The sequence below is a fragment of the Danio rerio genome, chromosome 10 (genome assembly GCF_052040795.2).
Source record: "Danio rerio strain M-AB ecotype USA chromosome 10, GRCz13ab, whole genome shotgun sequence".
Lineage (NCBI taxonomy): Eukaryota > Metazoa > Chordata > Actinopteri > Cypriniformes > Danionidae > Danio > Danio rerio.
The window spans coordinates 25,729,377-25,744,025 of record NC_141030.1 but is presented as its reverse complement, the minus strand read 5'-3'; the positions used below and the strand labels follow the sequence as shown (position 1 = coordinate 25,744,025).

The window sequence follows — 14,649 nt, the reverse complement described above, 5'->3', positions numbered from 1 at the left end:
GGGGCAACCATTGTGAGCTTCTTTTTATAGTACAACAACTGATATGTTTTGTCATTACTTCATGGCAGATGGGGCGCTCATTCTGACTTTGTCCAGAATATCCTAATTTATATAATGTATCTCCATGTGCCTACTATAACATATTATTTGCCTATTCTAATGGTTCCGTTAAGTTGTTATTATATGTCGTTCATAATATCGCATCATGTGGACCTTGCACTGTGCTTTTTTTAAAACCCATTCCAGAGCCCTCCATCAATCATTTTTAGAAGCAAAGAAACATTTTATGTACATGAGTCCTACCTCGTCCAAACTGCCATAGTTGAATAAACTTTCTCACAGTTGAAGAAACACCCAACTAGCAGGAGCTTCGTTTACTTGAAAGCAAAACAATTTCCTATTCAACCCAACACTCACTTCTTGCTGATCTCAGATCAGAGATAAAAAAAAAAAACCCTGCAGCAGCAAAACTAACACATACACAATCAGACACACACACACAAACCTAAGCTTTGCAACCTCTTTGTGTCAGTGGAATTTTTATCAGGATTTGCGTGGGTGAAATCAATGAGCATTTACCGGGTCTTGGGAAAAGTTCAGCAGATTCACAGAGTCTTTCTGCACTGCTAAAGGTGTCGTGACAGCAAAGACAAGTAGAAGGCCACATAAACTTCTTGTGCAGGATGTATAGTGAAAAACTACAGCCCTATGATTCCAGACGATTTGAAAAAAGTGCACTAAATCCACTCATAAATATGTTAATTACTATAGAACACAAATTTGTCATGAATAATGGCACAGAATTTCACAAATTTTGAATGAATGCATCAAAAAGAAGTGGTATTTATTTAAAGAAATTCTAATATGGACTGTCTGTTAATATAAACCCCCAAAACAATATGTAAATATGAATTCTGTGCACTTGCATTAATGAATGGCATGTTTAATACAGCCCTATTAACCATCAATTATAATGAAGCAGTTCTCAGTTCATTTCCAGTTTGACATGATGAATCGTGAACTTGAGACTAATTGTCTTTTTAACCCAACGGCTCGACATTTATACAATACAAATCTTGAACTAATATCCTTCACAGTGGAAACTCATAACATGCCAGCCAGGCCCTCCAGATAATCACTTTTAAATTACCCACTTCCTTGACAGATTTCTTTCATTTGGATTTCACTGTGGGGAACGAATCAAAAACTGTTTTTAACATGGTCACTACATGCACTACACACGACTTCTTTTTTTTTTTTTTTTTTGAAGCTGTGTTTACAAGCGACTTCCTGTTAGCTTTCCTCTCGCTTGTTTTCTAAAATGAACACAAAGTAGGCCGGAGGGACTGTGCTGATAAAACATTCAGTCTCTGTTCTTTTCCTCTACTCTCATAAATAAACGTGCAATGCGAATAAATCTTTTATAGAGTAGCATACACTTTTTATTATGTAGTGACCAGAATGGAATAAAGATGAGGTGAATGTCCACTCAATGCTAAAGTGTTCTAGATTAAATGATCACGTGGAATGAAAGAGAAAGTGTTGCCTTCAAGCCGTCAGACATAAGGAAGTGTAAATGTCAAGTGAGTTATGCATGCTAAATGTTCATGGCTAATGCATCATCTGGAGCATAAGTGAGGTCTGCAAAAGGTGGTCTATTCTGATCTGACCCTTCATGTCTTTGGAGGCATGTGTAGAAGAAACAGCTGTGCTCTGGATAGTGATGCTAAATTAGTCTAGTTGCTCCTAACTTGGTGGGACACAGCCTGAAGAAAATGGGCTGCAGGTAGATTCTTATGGCATTGTGGACAGTAAGGGGAAACAATAGCGCTTAATTGGTGTAACACGTTGTACACACAGTGCATGGGATTTAAACCTGTGTTTCTAGTATGGTTGATTGGCAAGCACACAACTATGGCAAGCTGTTTTGACATTTAATCAATTGCCTGTTCTAGTATCTATTTTCATGTTACTAGTAATTGTTTTTTAGATAATGCCATACTTTTCCATTAAGTACTAGTACTCAGGACTATAATACCTGTCAACCCGCCAAATGCGGGTAGATTTCACCTGTGCCGGGTAAGAAAGACACATCCACTAGCCACTTTGGCAGGTTGAAAATAATTTTGTGTCTCTAAAGGTTAGAATTTTAGTTTAAGACTGTTTGTCAATATGGATGCAAATGTGATCTTATAATCGAGAAGCAGCACCATTGATAAGTATTCGCGCTAGCAAAAGAAAGTAGGTGAATACTGAATAAGAGGATGATTGGGTGCACAGTGAGACACAGGTGATCCTCACTCTCTGACTGATGTGATGTGCAAGTGCTTAAAAGCTCCCGTGTCCTGTTTCCTTGCGTGAAGCAACTGTGCCTAAAAACGCAACTGGTGCGATCGTTTCTCTTTGAAATAGACTGGGACAATTTACCTTTCTTTGAACAGATTATTAATAAGCCTAATGTGAACCAGGTGCACGTGATCAATGTTTTTCAGTGGCTTTCTTTTGCTTACTGTTATTTTTGTTAATGTATGGTTCAATTATCATCCTTTACAATAAAAGTGTTTTAATAGGAGATTAACTCTCCATTTATCTGTAGTTAATCAGTGATCTGGGACCATTAACATGAAAAAAGTGTTTGAGAATGATTTATACTCTATTTATACATTTTTATTTAATTGTCAATTGTTTTTAAGGACATTTCTTGTTGAATATTTTGACTATTTTGACACATTATTTAAAATTTGGGCAAGGAAATAATTAGAAAACATTTTTTTTACATTTTGTTGAGCGCTGAACAGTCATGTGAAATAAAACTAATTGCAATGCCATACTATGAAACCACAACTCATTTGCTCATGGTCATTGAGCAAGGTCACAACACACAAAAGCTTAAATTAACGAGGCATGTGACATAACACAAATTTAAATCAAGTAATTTTAGCATGCCAAAGTCAAATTTATGCATATAAAATATGTTTACCCAAAAACAAAATTGTGGCACGAAAATGGCAAGTGGCTAGTAATGTTGGAAAACTACTAGCCACAATGGCTGGGGATCAAAAAAGTTAATGTTAAGCCCTGCTTGTACTTATTCATTAGATACTAGTGCCTTTTCTTTAGATACTAGTGCTTTTTAAAAATAAACTAGTGTTGACTCATTAGATGGTCTTTATTAGATACTAGTACCTATTAAATAGATACTAGTTCTTATGCATTAGATACAAGTACTTATTCATTAGTATCTTAGTTCTTGGATACATACTGTACAGCTGGCCTCGTTGACATTATCTCCACCTCCCCAAATCTTCACTCCCATATGGGTCACGGCACCAACTTAACCCAATTTTGTTCAATTCCTCAATTTTTCCTTAACACTTTTAACAATGTATATTGTGTCAATATAGCTTAACAGAATTTTTTTTTAATAAGCCATAATATTTAAAATTTCCATTCCAGCAATTCAGGCAGGCAGCCAGTAGAGTAGTGTAAAATGCTGGTGTAGTTCTACTGAATTGAAATGACTTCAGTTCTACCTACCCCACTCTGATAGGAGGTCACAGAAGTGAAGTAAGTAATGTATACAATCCAAGTCATGGCAGCAGTGTAACCCATCTAGTGGGATATTACAACATGGGAAGTGGGCACACAAAGATCAGTAAAAACCACAGACATTAACGCCCCTCCTAGAGAGGTTTATCCAGTAGAGAGAACCAACGTGTCTGATGTCCCCTAGTTCAACTTGTCCTGCTTTAAGAAAGATTTAAACCTACGTTTCCAGCATATAAGGTAGAATAAAAAAGCTAGCAAAAATCACAGACATGAGTGCACCTCTTAATCACATGAAAATGCATCTTATCTGGGTCACAGCACCAGAGTAATTCCCAACCCAGGCTCATTGGAGATATGTGCCCAGGGCTATGTTTTTGGGAATCGCAAATTACGTGGCAGATGTAGGTGTACTAACAGAGACACTAAAGACTGCAGCCTATAACCTAACTTTTGGACTCTTGAGGTTTATCTGGGTCACAGAATCAATGTGTCCACTCTTATTATAGTCATCCGGTTCCTAGAAGGAGAGGTGCACTAACAATGCTGTTAAAAACCATAAGAATTAGCACACATCTTAAGCACAAGAAAGTCATGTTTATCACGGCACCAATATAATTTCACCAGTTCTACTTGCCAAGCTCTGAGTGAGATTTGAACTGCCTTTTTCTGTGTGGTACACTAGGTGAGTATGTTAACAAAGACACTATAGCCTGACTCTTGACATCTCAAGAGGAATTCAAACCTGTGTATGCAGGTAAGATAACGATTGCAGGTGCTAATGTGTCTTTTAAGTTCAGGAAAGTGTGTGTTCTCTGGGTCACGGCACCAATTTTACCATTAACGTTCTACTTGACTTTCCAAGCAAGATGGTGTTTCCGTCATGGTAGGCTCACTACCAAGCACACTATAGACAGTAGCCTCAAATGTTTCATTTGACATTCGACTCTAGTGTTTCTCTTACTAACGATCCTCCATTAATTGCATAGAAAATGTAATGGTCTTCCATATCTTTTTATGTGCTTTTGTAGTTCCCATCAAAAACTGAGCATTAAATTCTATAGAATAATGGGAGAAAATTCTCTGTAACCTGATGAAAGCTGAACAAATGATAAGTTGCCACAATGAACAGGTTTCTTGACACATCACTTCATCTTTGAAGACCATCAATTAAAATGTACAAAGTAAAATAAAATGTGAACTGAAATACATTAAATACAAGTTGCACTTTTTAACAGGATTGCTTTCTGCTGTTGGGAATCAACTTTGCTGATTTTCGATGTCTGTTTTGACAATTATTTTATAGACTGATGTTACTTCTATTATTGTTAAACATTCTATAAGGTTTAATAGGTCTGTCAGTGACCCCAAAAGTATTTGGGAATGTGAGCTGTATTTAAAAACTGTATATTTTTGACATTTTTCCAATTTTCTTTTAACCAACTGGCCCCACAGTGATTTTTAATGGAAGTATGAAAACAAGTTCCCTTAACTTATCCTAGTAGAGTAACCATGGTTGCTAATATTTAATGAGATGAATTACTGTACATTTCCCAATTACTTTGTCTTCCATAAAGTGTAGTAAAAATTTCTAAATAAATTTTATAATTTTAAACCGAAATTTATTCTTTTATCTTAAATTCATTACTAACCCTTGACCCAAGTCTATATAAAATTAAATACTCTATATAAATATTAACACAATTGTTTATCAGTTGTTTTTTTATTTTATTCAAAGAGCAATGTAAGGAAAATTAATGAATGAATAAATATGCTCTTTTATATATATATATATATATATATATATATATATAAACATGTCTTATTATAATCAATCTTAAAAATTGATGTGCTGCTTAATATTGAAGTGGAAGCCATAATAGATTTTTTTCAGGAATTTCTGATGATAAGACAGTTCAAAAGTACTTTTATTTATAGCATACATTTTTAAAACATAATTAATGTCACTTTTATATTTACATATACTGTAATTGAATACAGCATTTGAGTCTAAATTAGCTTTTAATATTTATCTACAGTATTTTAGCCTGAATTGGGAACTATGGGTTGTCACGATACCAATAATTAATCGTACGATACCATACAAGCTAAAGTATCACGGTACCAAGTAGTATAGTGATACTGTAATTTATAACTCAAATTATAAGGACAATTTTTTCTAACAAAATTAGGCTACATAAAGTGCTCAAAAATCATTTCCTTTGGCTATTTTGGGTTTTTCCATCTATTTTTCCAGTCTTCTCAGGTAACAATCCAAAGTAATTCAAAATTTCACTTTGTGGGTCGTTTTTTTTTTTTTAAAGAAATTGTCGCTGTCGCTAATAAATCATATTAACAGGAACATTAATGATCCGATTCAGATTTGCATTTGAACTGAAGCATTAGAAAACATGCAGTAGGCTACCATAAAAGGTGCAAATTCTACAGTTTTGCAACATTAAAGAGCTCCATAAACTATTCAAATAAAATGGTTTATTGTTGCACAAACGTGTAAGAATTTTAGTGAACTTTCCACGTGCAACATTATCTATTGTAGATAAACCCATTTATGACTATACTACCATTTACAAACTACAGTGGCACCGGCAGTATTTACGATTCTACCATATTCACAATACTACCATAGTAAAACGTGCAACCCTATTGGGAGCATACCATTGCAGTAAGTAACTATTAAAGCGCTATTAAAAATGAAAATACTCTGTAGGCTTGAATCAAATCATGCCTGCATGGCACAATCTGTGCTGTTTTCTCACTGGACTAACATTGTGGGCCTGTTTATGTGTTTTCTCTCTACAGAACCACAGCTAAAAGGCATCGTCACCCGTCTGTACAGCCAGCACGGCTACTACCTACAGATGCTGCCGGATGGCACCATGGACGGCACAAGGGACGAGAACAGCTGCTTCTGTAAGCATTTTTTTTCTCAGTTGTTTTTCACGCCTGACAGACACAGTGTGACCTCCGGTTGTAGAAACGATTGAGTTGTATCTGTGTGTCTGTTGCTGTGACCGCTAGACGGGCGTAAAACGAACTTCTGTCACTCCCATCTTTCATTTCCTCTGTCTTCCAGTCTCCTCACGTACATGTTCTGTCTGTCTGTCTGTCTGTTGTAATTAATTTGAGAGCCCAGTGTTGGCATATGTCCTGTGTGTCAGGCCTAAGGCCAGGTGTATAACACTTAGACCATGGTCACCAGTGCCACTCTGGGGATTCGCACTCAGAGACATGATTGAAGATCACATGCCGTAGCATTAATATTTGTCTTGACTGAAATTAAGGCCACACTGGAATACAATGTTCATACAGTATATTCTCTTGGCCAAGTTGGGATTTTAATCAAATGTCTGGAAGTGATTGATTTAAAGCTGTGATGCATCAAGCTGATGTTGAAGAATTTACAGTGACAAAAGGCGACTGTTGAGTCCTCACATCAGTGTTTTGGCAAAATAGCTGTGGTTAAAAATAAAAGATGACTGGAAAGTAGCACGCATGCAAGCAACTCTCAATATTACCAGGTATACAGAATTGTTGAAGTCAGATTTATTAAACCCCTCTTTGATTTTTTTCCTTTTTTAAATATTTGCCAAATGATGTTTAACAGAACATAAAATATTATGTACTGTTATCATGGCAAAAATAAAATAAATAAGTTTTTGGAAATGAGTTATTAAAATTATTATGTTTAGAAATAGAAATAAATCAGGAGGACTAATAATCCTGATTTCAAATCTACCTCTGCAAAATACCATATTTTTGTGCAGTTACCGTAGAATATATGAAGATTTGGTTTGCGGCATCCTTCATCATTTGAATAAAAACCGAAAACAAAATGCAAAACTGCACTGCTTATTAACCAAACATCATTATGAGCAGTGGGCCGAAGGTATATACCAGACTATGTTACATTAAATTTGCCATGGTAATTTCCTAATTTATTTTAAAAAAATTTAAAAATAGATAAAATATAATCATATTAACTAATGCAGTATAACTTTTTAAAATGATAACTTATTACAATAAAAACATAACAGTGGAATTCAATGCTGAATCTGACAATCAAACCATCCCCATCATCCTCCCTCACCTATCAGATTGGCGGGCCAAATCAAAGGTTTCCGTGGGCCAACTTTGGCCCAAGGGCCCTAGTTTGGGCATCTCTGTTGTAGATGCAGAGTTATGTTGAATGACCTAAAAACATGACATCCTAATTATGAATTCTCAGAACTTTCCAAGAAAACTCAAACACAGCAATAGACTCTATTCCTTATTAAAGGATAGAAACCAAAACTAGGGATGCAGACACTGTAAGTAAAGCTTAACATTTCAGATATTATTTACATTGATAACTTACTTTACTATAGGTGCCTGATGTCATGACTGGCTCATTTGCTAATCTGAACATTAGTGATGGAATGGAAGAGAAAATTTTATCTGATAATAAAGTCTGATATAGTGATAATTAGGGGCAGACAGAATCTGTGTACTTGTTTTGCAGTTTCTGCTCAGATTGTTTTTGCTGACATTTTGTTGTTGTTGTTGTTGAAATTTTTAAAAGTATAGGAACTAAAAATATAAATAACACATGAAATAATAATGAAAAGCACATGAAATTAAAAAACGTATTTATTTTGTTTAAGGTTTACAAAGCAAGTTCAATTAGAACCAATCGTTTGGAAAGTATTGCTCCTGTTGTGGGCCTTAGTAAAGCTGAAATATGGAACACACTGCAAAAACTGCTCCAAATATACAGTATTTTGTACAATATTAGTTCTATAGTCAGTATCAGCATAATGGCTATTTATTTGTCTTGCTAATGATTTACATTTAAAATGTGCTGTCAAACACTCATTCCAACTTAGTCTTTTTAGAATTGTATACAATAAATTGAACTATTCCTATATTATCTACTAATAAATTAATCATTTGGTTTTTGAACATTTATAGCTAAATAGCAATGCATTTACTTGTGCAGTTTTATCATTTTGTGATTCACATTCAGAAGTTTCTGTACAGAATATTTTTTTTAAAAGCAACTTAAAATAGTGTTATTGTGACACATTTAAGCATTTCTGGAAGTCACTTCTCCAGCACAGGTTCAATCTGAGGTCTCAATAGTACAAATTTTATGTTGACTCACCATAACATGATGTTCATGAAGGGAAAGAGACAGCAGGGGGAGAGAGACATGCCAACAAGGGCAGACATGTGATGCGTCATGAGTTCTTGAGCCTTTTTAATCTCTACGTGAATTTTTTTTGTTTGTTTGTGTGTACCAGATTGAAAAGTATTTCACTGGGATGGCAGTTGTCAGAGTGAGCAAGTAGCCCATTCCTGCTAGGGCTGTCAAGAACTAGCTAACATGTCACGCTTGTGTATTGAAATGACTGTTGCACATATTAAATAACCATACACTGCAGCGTCCCATGAGCGTCGTGACAGGCCTCGCTGACATGAATCCTAAACACTTAACGCCCCAATGAGGGGAATTCAATGGTGCTAAATCGTTACGGTGCTGTCCGACACCAATTAGATAATGTCATATATCTGTCAAACGCTGTCAGGAAATCTTATTTCTCCTCAGCAAGTGAGGGAATATCTCTATCAGACTTTTCCCTCCCTTTCATTGCCTTTATTTTGCATGTTTTTATCTTTTGCTATCGCTCAGCAGCACTAACTGTGTGATGTTCATGAAAGATCCATATCAAATGTCTCTCTATCAAGGACAACAGACGTAGGACAGATAGTCCCTCATGGATATCTTCCCCCACCTAAAGCCATTATCTTTGCCTTCCCTGTCACTTTTACATCCACTCTTCTGTGTCGTTCTAGTCTTCATCTCTGTTATCCTGCTTTATCCTGTTTTACGTTGTCTTTAGTCTCGCAAAGCCAGACTTTTGACATTTTTTTCCCAATCACTGAAGCTTATTCGCCCAAAGAACCACCCACTTAAGGCAAAGAGTTTGACTGACATGTAAGGCAACCAATGACAGCTTTCTACCTTCATTCATTTTTTCTCTACATTGTTACAACCTCTAGGGATTAGCCATAATGGAAAGAGAGAACGGAGTTCCCAGCACAGAGAGATGCCAAATAACCAATTGCATTTTCTTTTGAGAATCTAGACACAGATCAGGCTAAAAGTATAAACAAAACTTCTTTTAGTAAATGAAAAGTAAATAGAAACTATATAAAGACTTCGCTACCTTAACAATAAAAAAGTGAAATATAAACATACAAATAAAACGGCATGTAGCGCCTACATCCCTCAATTTGGTCAAAATGTTTAGACAAGCATATTAAAAAAATACTGAGCAACTCTTTGTGTATTCTATGCAGCTGAGTGGGTTTGACAAACCATATACTGTATACAGTGGTGTAAAAACGTGTTTGACCCCCTACAAATTTCTTATTTTTGCATGTCACACTTTATAATTTCAGATCATCAAACTAATTAAAATATTAGTTAAAGATAACACAAGTAAACACATCATGCATATTTTAAATTAAGTGTTTATTATTAATGGAAAACAAAATACAAAACTAGCTCTGTGTAAAAGTGTTTGCCTCTTAAACCTGATAACTGGTTGAGCCACCCTAAGCAGCAACAACTGTAATCTGTAAAGTGCTTTCAATAGCTTGCAATAAGTCTGTTACAGTACTGTGGTGGAATTTTGGCTCATTCATCTTTGTTTAATTGTTGTAATTTAGTCACATTAAAGGGTTTTCACACATGAACCTCCTTTTTAAGGAGTCCTTTTCACGAGGGTTATCCCCAAGAGTGCCCCTGTCTTGCGAGAGGAGATTGCTGTCCTCCTGGCAAAGGATGCAATCGAGTAGGTCCCTCCAGCTGAGATTGAGTCCGGGTTTTACACCCCGTATTTCATCGTGCCTAAAAAGAGCCGGGGGATTAGACCAATCCTAGATCTGCGCATAGTGAACTATCATTTTCACAAAATGCCTTTTGGAATGCTCACGCAGAAACACTTGATTCAGAGTGTCCGTCCACAGGATTGGTTTGCAGCCATAGACCTGAAGGACCCGTATCTTCCACGCCACCACCCCTTCCTCCATTTTACGTTCGAAGGACGAGTGTGGCAGTACAAAGTCCTTTCCTTCGGGCTCTCTCTGTCTCCGCGGGTTTTCACCAAGCTCGCGGAGGGTGCTCTAGCGCCACTGTGGCTTGCGGGCATCCGCATACTCAACTATCTCAGCGACAAATGGCTCATTCTAGCCTCGTCTAGCGATCAGTTGATTATGCACAGAGACAAAGTGCTTCGGCACCTCGACCACTTGGGGTTTCAGGTCACCCGAAAGAAGAGCAAACTTTGCCCTGTGCAGAGAATCTCTTATCTTTGGCAGATCATTTTGTTTGCTTCCATCGAGAACGCACATTGCCAGCTGTTTTATTCCCTGACCAAGGCTCCCTCGGCATGGATGCACTAGCTCACAGCTGGCCATCGAGCGCAAATATGCATTTCCCCCAGTGAGCCTATTTGCACAAACTTTGTGCAAAATCAGGGAGGACTTTGTAGCGCCCCTCTGGCCCAACCGGACCTGGGTTTCGGAGCTCACACTCATTGCGGCGGCACCTCCTTGGCGCATTCCCCTAAGGAAGGACCTTCTCTCTCAGGGACGGGGCACCATCTGGCACCCACGCCCAGATCTGCCAAGATCTGGAACTTCCAAGTGTGGTCCATAGACGGAGCGCGGAAGACTTAGGTGACTTGGCGCCTGCGGTACTTAACACCTTTAATCAGGCTAGAGCACCCTCTACGAGGCATGCCTACACCCTGAAGTGGAGTCTATTCTCTGAACTGAAATTCCTGAACTTGCCAGATTAGCATTGTGTTATCCTTCCTTCAGGATAAGCTGGAGCGTATGCTGTCATCCTCCACACTGAAGGTTTACGTGGCTGCGATCTCCGCTCATCATGACACGGTGGATGGCAACATGTTCGGGAAGCATGATCTAATCATCTGATTCCTCAGAGGCGCGCGGCAGTAAAATCCATCCCGCCTCCCTCTCATGCCCTCTTGGGATCACTCTGTAGTAGAGAGATTTGTTCGAGCCACTTGGTTCGATATCTTATAAAATTCTGTCATTAAAGACAGCTCTGCTGATCGCATTGGTATCATTCAAGAGAGTTGGGGATCTGGAGGCATTTTCGGTCAGCGAATCGTGCCTTGCAATCGGGTTTGGTTACTCTAACGTTGTCCGGAGACCCTGGCCTGGCTATGTGCCCAAGGTTCCTACCACCCCATTTAGAGATCAGGTGGTGAACCTGCAAGCGCTGCCTTCGGAAGAAGCAGCCCTCTCACTGCTTTGTCCCATTCGCACTTTGCATCTTTACGTGGAACAAACGCAAAATGTAAGATCGTGAACAGCTTTTTATCTCTTACGGTGGTCGGCAGAAGGGAAGTGCTGTATCAAAACAGAAGCTGGCCCACTGGATAGTTGATGCCATCGCCCTCGCTTAACAATGCCAGGGCAAGCCGCACCCTCCTAACGTGGGAGCACAATCTAGTAGAGGTGTCACTTCCTCATGGGCGTTAGCACGGGGCGCCTTCCTCACAGATATCTGCAGAGCTGCAGGTTGGGCGACACCTTACACATTTGCTAGGTTCTAATAACCTTTGAGTAGAGCCAGTTTCCTCCCGGTTATTAGGTAACCCCAATCAAGTCTCCTCTTCTGGGTAGCAGGTGGGCTCCGCTGCGTCCTCCACCTTCGGGGACTGGCACACTTTCCCAATGTACTGTTGTATTTTCAAAAGTCCCTAGTCTATATTAGCTAGGTAAAAGCACACTTTACGACCCCCGATTAAAAAACTTTATTCCCATGTAATGGTAATATGCTGGGCCTAGGGGACATTGGAAGGTTGATTGAATAAATAGGAGAATTGAGACTTTATCTTACAATGACAAACACTCAATGATTCACTAAACTAAAAAAAAATTAATCTCTCATTCCTGACCCGACACATTTTTTTTACTGTAAAACACTAATGAAGACACAAAAAACAATAGCAGGAAACAGTCAATCAGAATGCTATCAAAACACAATGATGCAAAGTCAGCAAACACATAAAGGTATCTTTGCGGTGGTCCTTATACCTGGAACACAAACAAGTAACCACACGAGGAGAAAAAAACTAATATTTACAGAAACAGTATCTCCATGTCATACCAATATGTTGCCCTTCCTTCAGTGTTTCATCTGTTTATTGAGCATGAATTTCTCTTATTTCATCCAACAGCACAGTTCAACTTGATTCCTGTGGGTCTGCGGATAGTGGCGATTCAGGGAGCGAAGACTGGCTTTTATCTGGGCATGAACAGCGAGGGATACCTATACACCTCTGTAAGTGACTGAATGCTCTTTTTAAAGGATTGATGATTATCGTTATTATAATAATCATTATGCTGGCGCCCTTCATGTCTCTGCAATAATGATTCACAGGTAATTGACGATGTGCAGCTTTTTGAGAGGTAAATAATTATGCAGAGAGTTTAATTACTCTCCTTATATTAAAGAGTTTGGACAAACAAACTAGTGTGAGCGAAAATGGTGTAATTAGGATGACGTGGATTTTGTCCTTGGTGTTAAAAACCTCAGGCAGTGTTTATGACTATGAATTAACTGAGGAACCAACACTAGTTTTTGTGCGCTGTCCATGGTGCTGAATTTTTGAGTTACTCTCCATAGTGCTGAAAGCTGTGTTGCTGTCCACAGTTCTGAATTTCATATTGCTGCTGCTGAATGTCACTGATATAATTCTAACTAAAAAAGGTTTTAGGAATACTTGTAATGTACTGGTAGGCATGTTTAAGCAAGAGTTAGTTAAAATGTACAGGAAAGTGGCAAAATTGGACACCTAAATTGATTTTACTGTGAATATTTAGTCTCTATACTTCAGCTTTAGGGGTTTACTATCAACTTAAATAAAATGATTTAGTATGTGGTTATACACTATATACACTACTGTTCAATAGTTGGGGGTCTGTAAGATTTTGTTTGTTTGTTTTAAAATGAGTAAGGCAACATGTTTTTATATTATTATAATTGCACATTATATTAAAATATAACTATATGAAACAAAAATATTTTAATAATGTAGTACAGTCTATTCTATTTTTATAAATTTAAAAGTATTTATCACTGTGATGGCAAAGCTATACGTAGCCATTATTTAGTGCAGAATGTTTATTGGTAACTAAAACAAAAACTAAAATCTTTGATTTATTTGAATAAACTAAACTAAACAACTAAAACAACTTTAAAAATCATTCTAATATGAAACATTTCTTATAATAAACAATGTATAAGTATAGTTGCACTGCCTAATATTTTTGCAGAAACTGTGTTTCTACACTAGGGATGTTCAGATCTGGATATTGGGCCCAATCACATGGTTTCAGACTAGACCGGAAAAGGGCATTACCTCCCGATTGACTATATATATATATATGTGACGCAGTGGGTAGCACGTTCGCCTCAAAGCAAGAAGATCGCTGGTTCGAGCCTCGGCTCAGTTGGCGTTTCTGTGTGGAGTTTGCATGTTCTCCCTGCCCTGCGGAAGGGCATCCGCTGCGTAAAAACTTGCTGGATAAGTTGGCGGTTCATTCCGATGTGGCGACCCAGGAATAATAAAGGGACTAAGCCAACAAGAAAATGAATGAATAAATAAATAAATAAATAAATATCTATATCTATATCTATATATATATATCTATATATATATATATATATATATATATATATATATATATATATATATATATATATATATATATATATATATATACTTTTTTAAACACATTTATAGTTATGTAGGGGCACAGAGTTAGACCTCTTTCTTGACTTCACACAGAAACAGCAACGCGTGCGGTATGACATCACTATGTAGCAGAGATACTATTGATTACCTGCCAGCAAAGTAGAACACGGAAGCAGCTTGAAGTGGAAAGAGGTACTTAAGAATTTATGTTATTATGTAGGGTTAAGTTAAAATAATATGAATTAAATAAAAAATAAGGAAAATCCTGGATCTGTTTCTTCGCCCTATTTTTTTTATGTATTAT

At 37.4% G+C, this 14,649-nt stretch overlaps 2 protein-coding genes across 8 annotated transcripts in view; one reads left to right on the top strand and one right to left on the bottom strand.

Annotated features, from left to right (window-relative positions):
- Positions 1-14,649, bottom strand: part of nlgn2b (neuroligin 2b) — a 333,407-nt gene that overhangs the window by 262,310 nt on the left and 56,448 nt on the right. The window lies entirely within an intron of this gene.
- The window catches only part of fgf11b (fibroblast growth factor 11b), an 86,869-nt gene that overhangs the window by 37,957 nt on the left and 34,263 nt on the right, over positions 1-14,649 (top strand). Inside the window, exons 2-3 of one of the 2 annotated variants that reach the window (XR_015501114.1) lie at positions 6,367-6,477; positions 12,825-13,551. Coding sequence is in view for 1 of the 2 variants with exons in the window: in XM_087270554.1 (XP_087126680.1) it covers positions 6,367-6,477; positions 12,825-12,928 (215 nt within the window). In the remaining variant the exon portion in view is untranslated. The remainder of the gene's footprint in view (positions 1-6,366; positions 6,478-12,824; positions 13,552-14,649) is intronic. The other variant, XM_087270554.1, reaches the window with a different exon arrangement.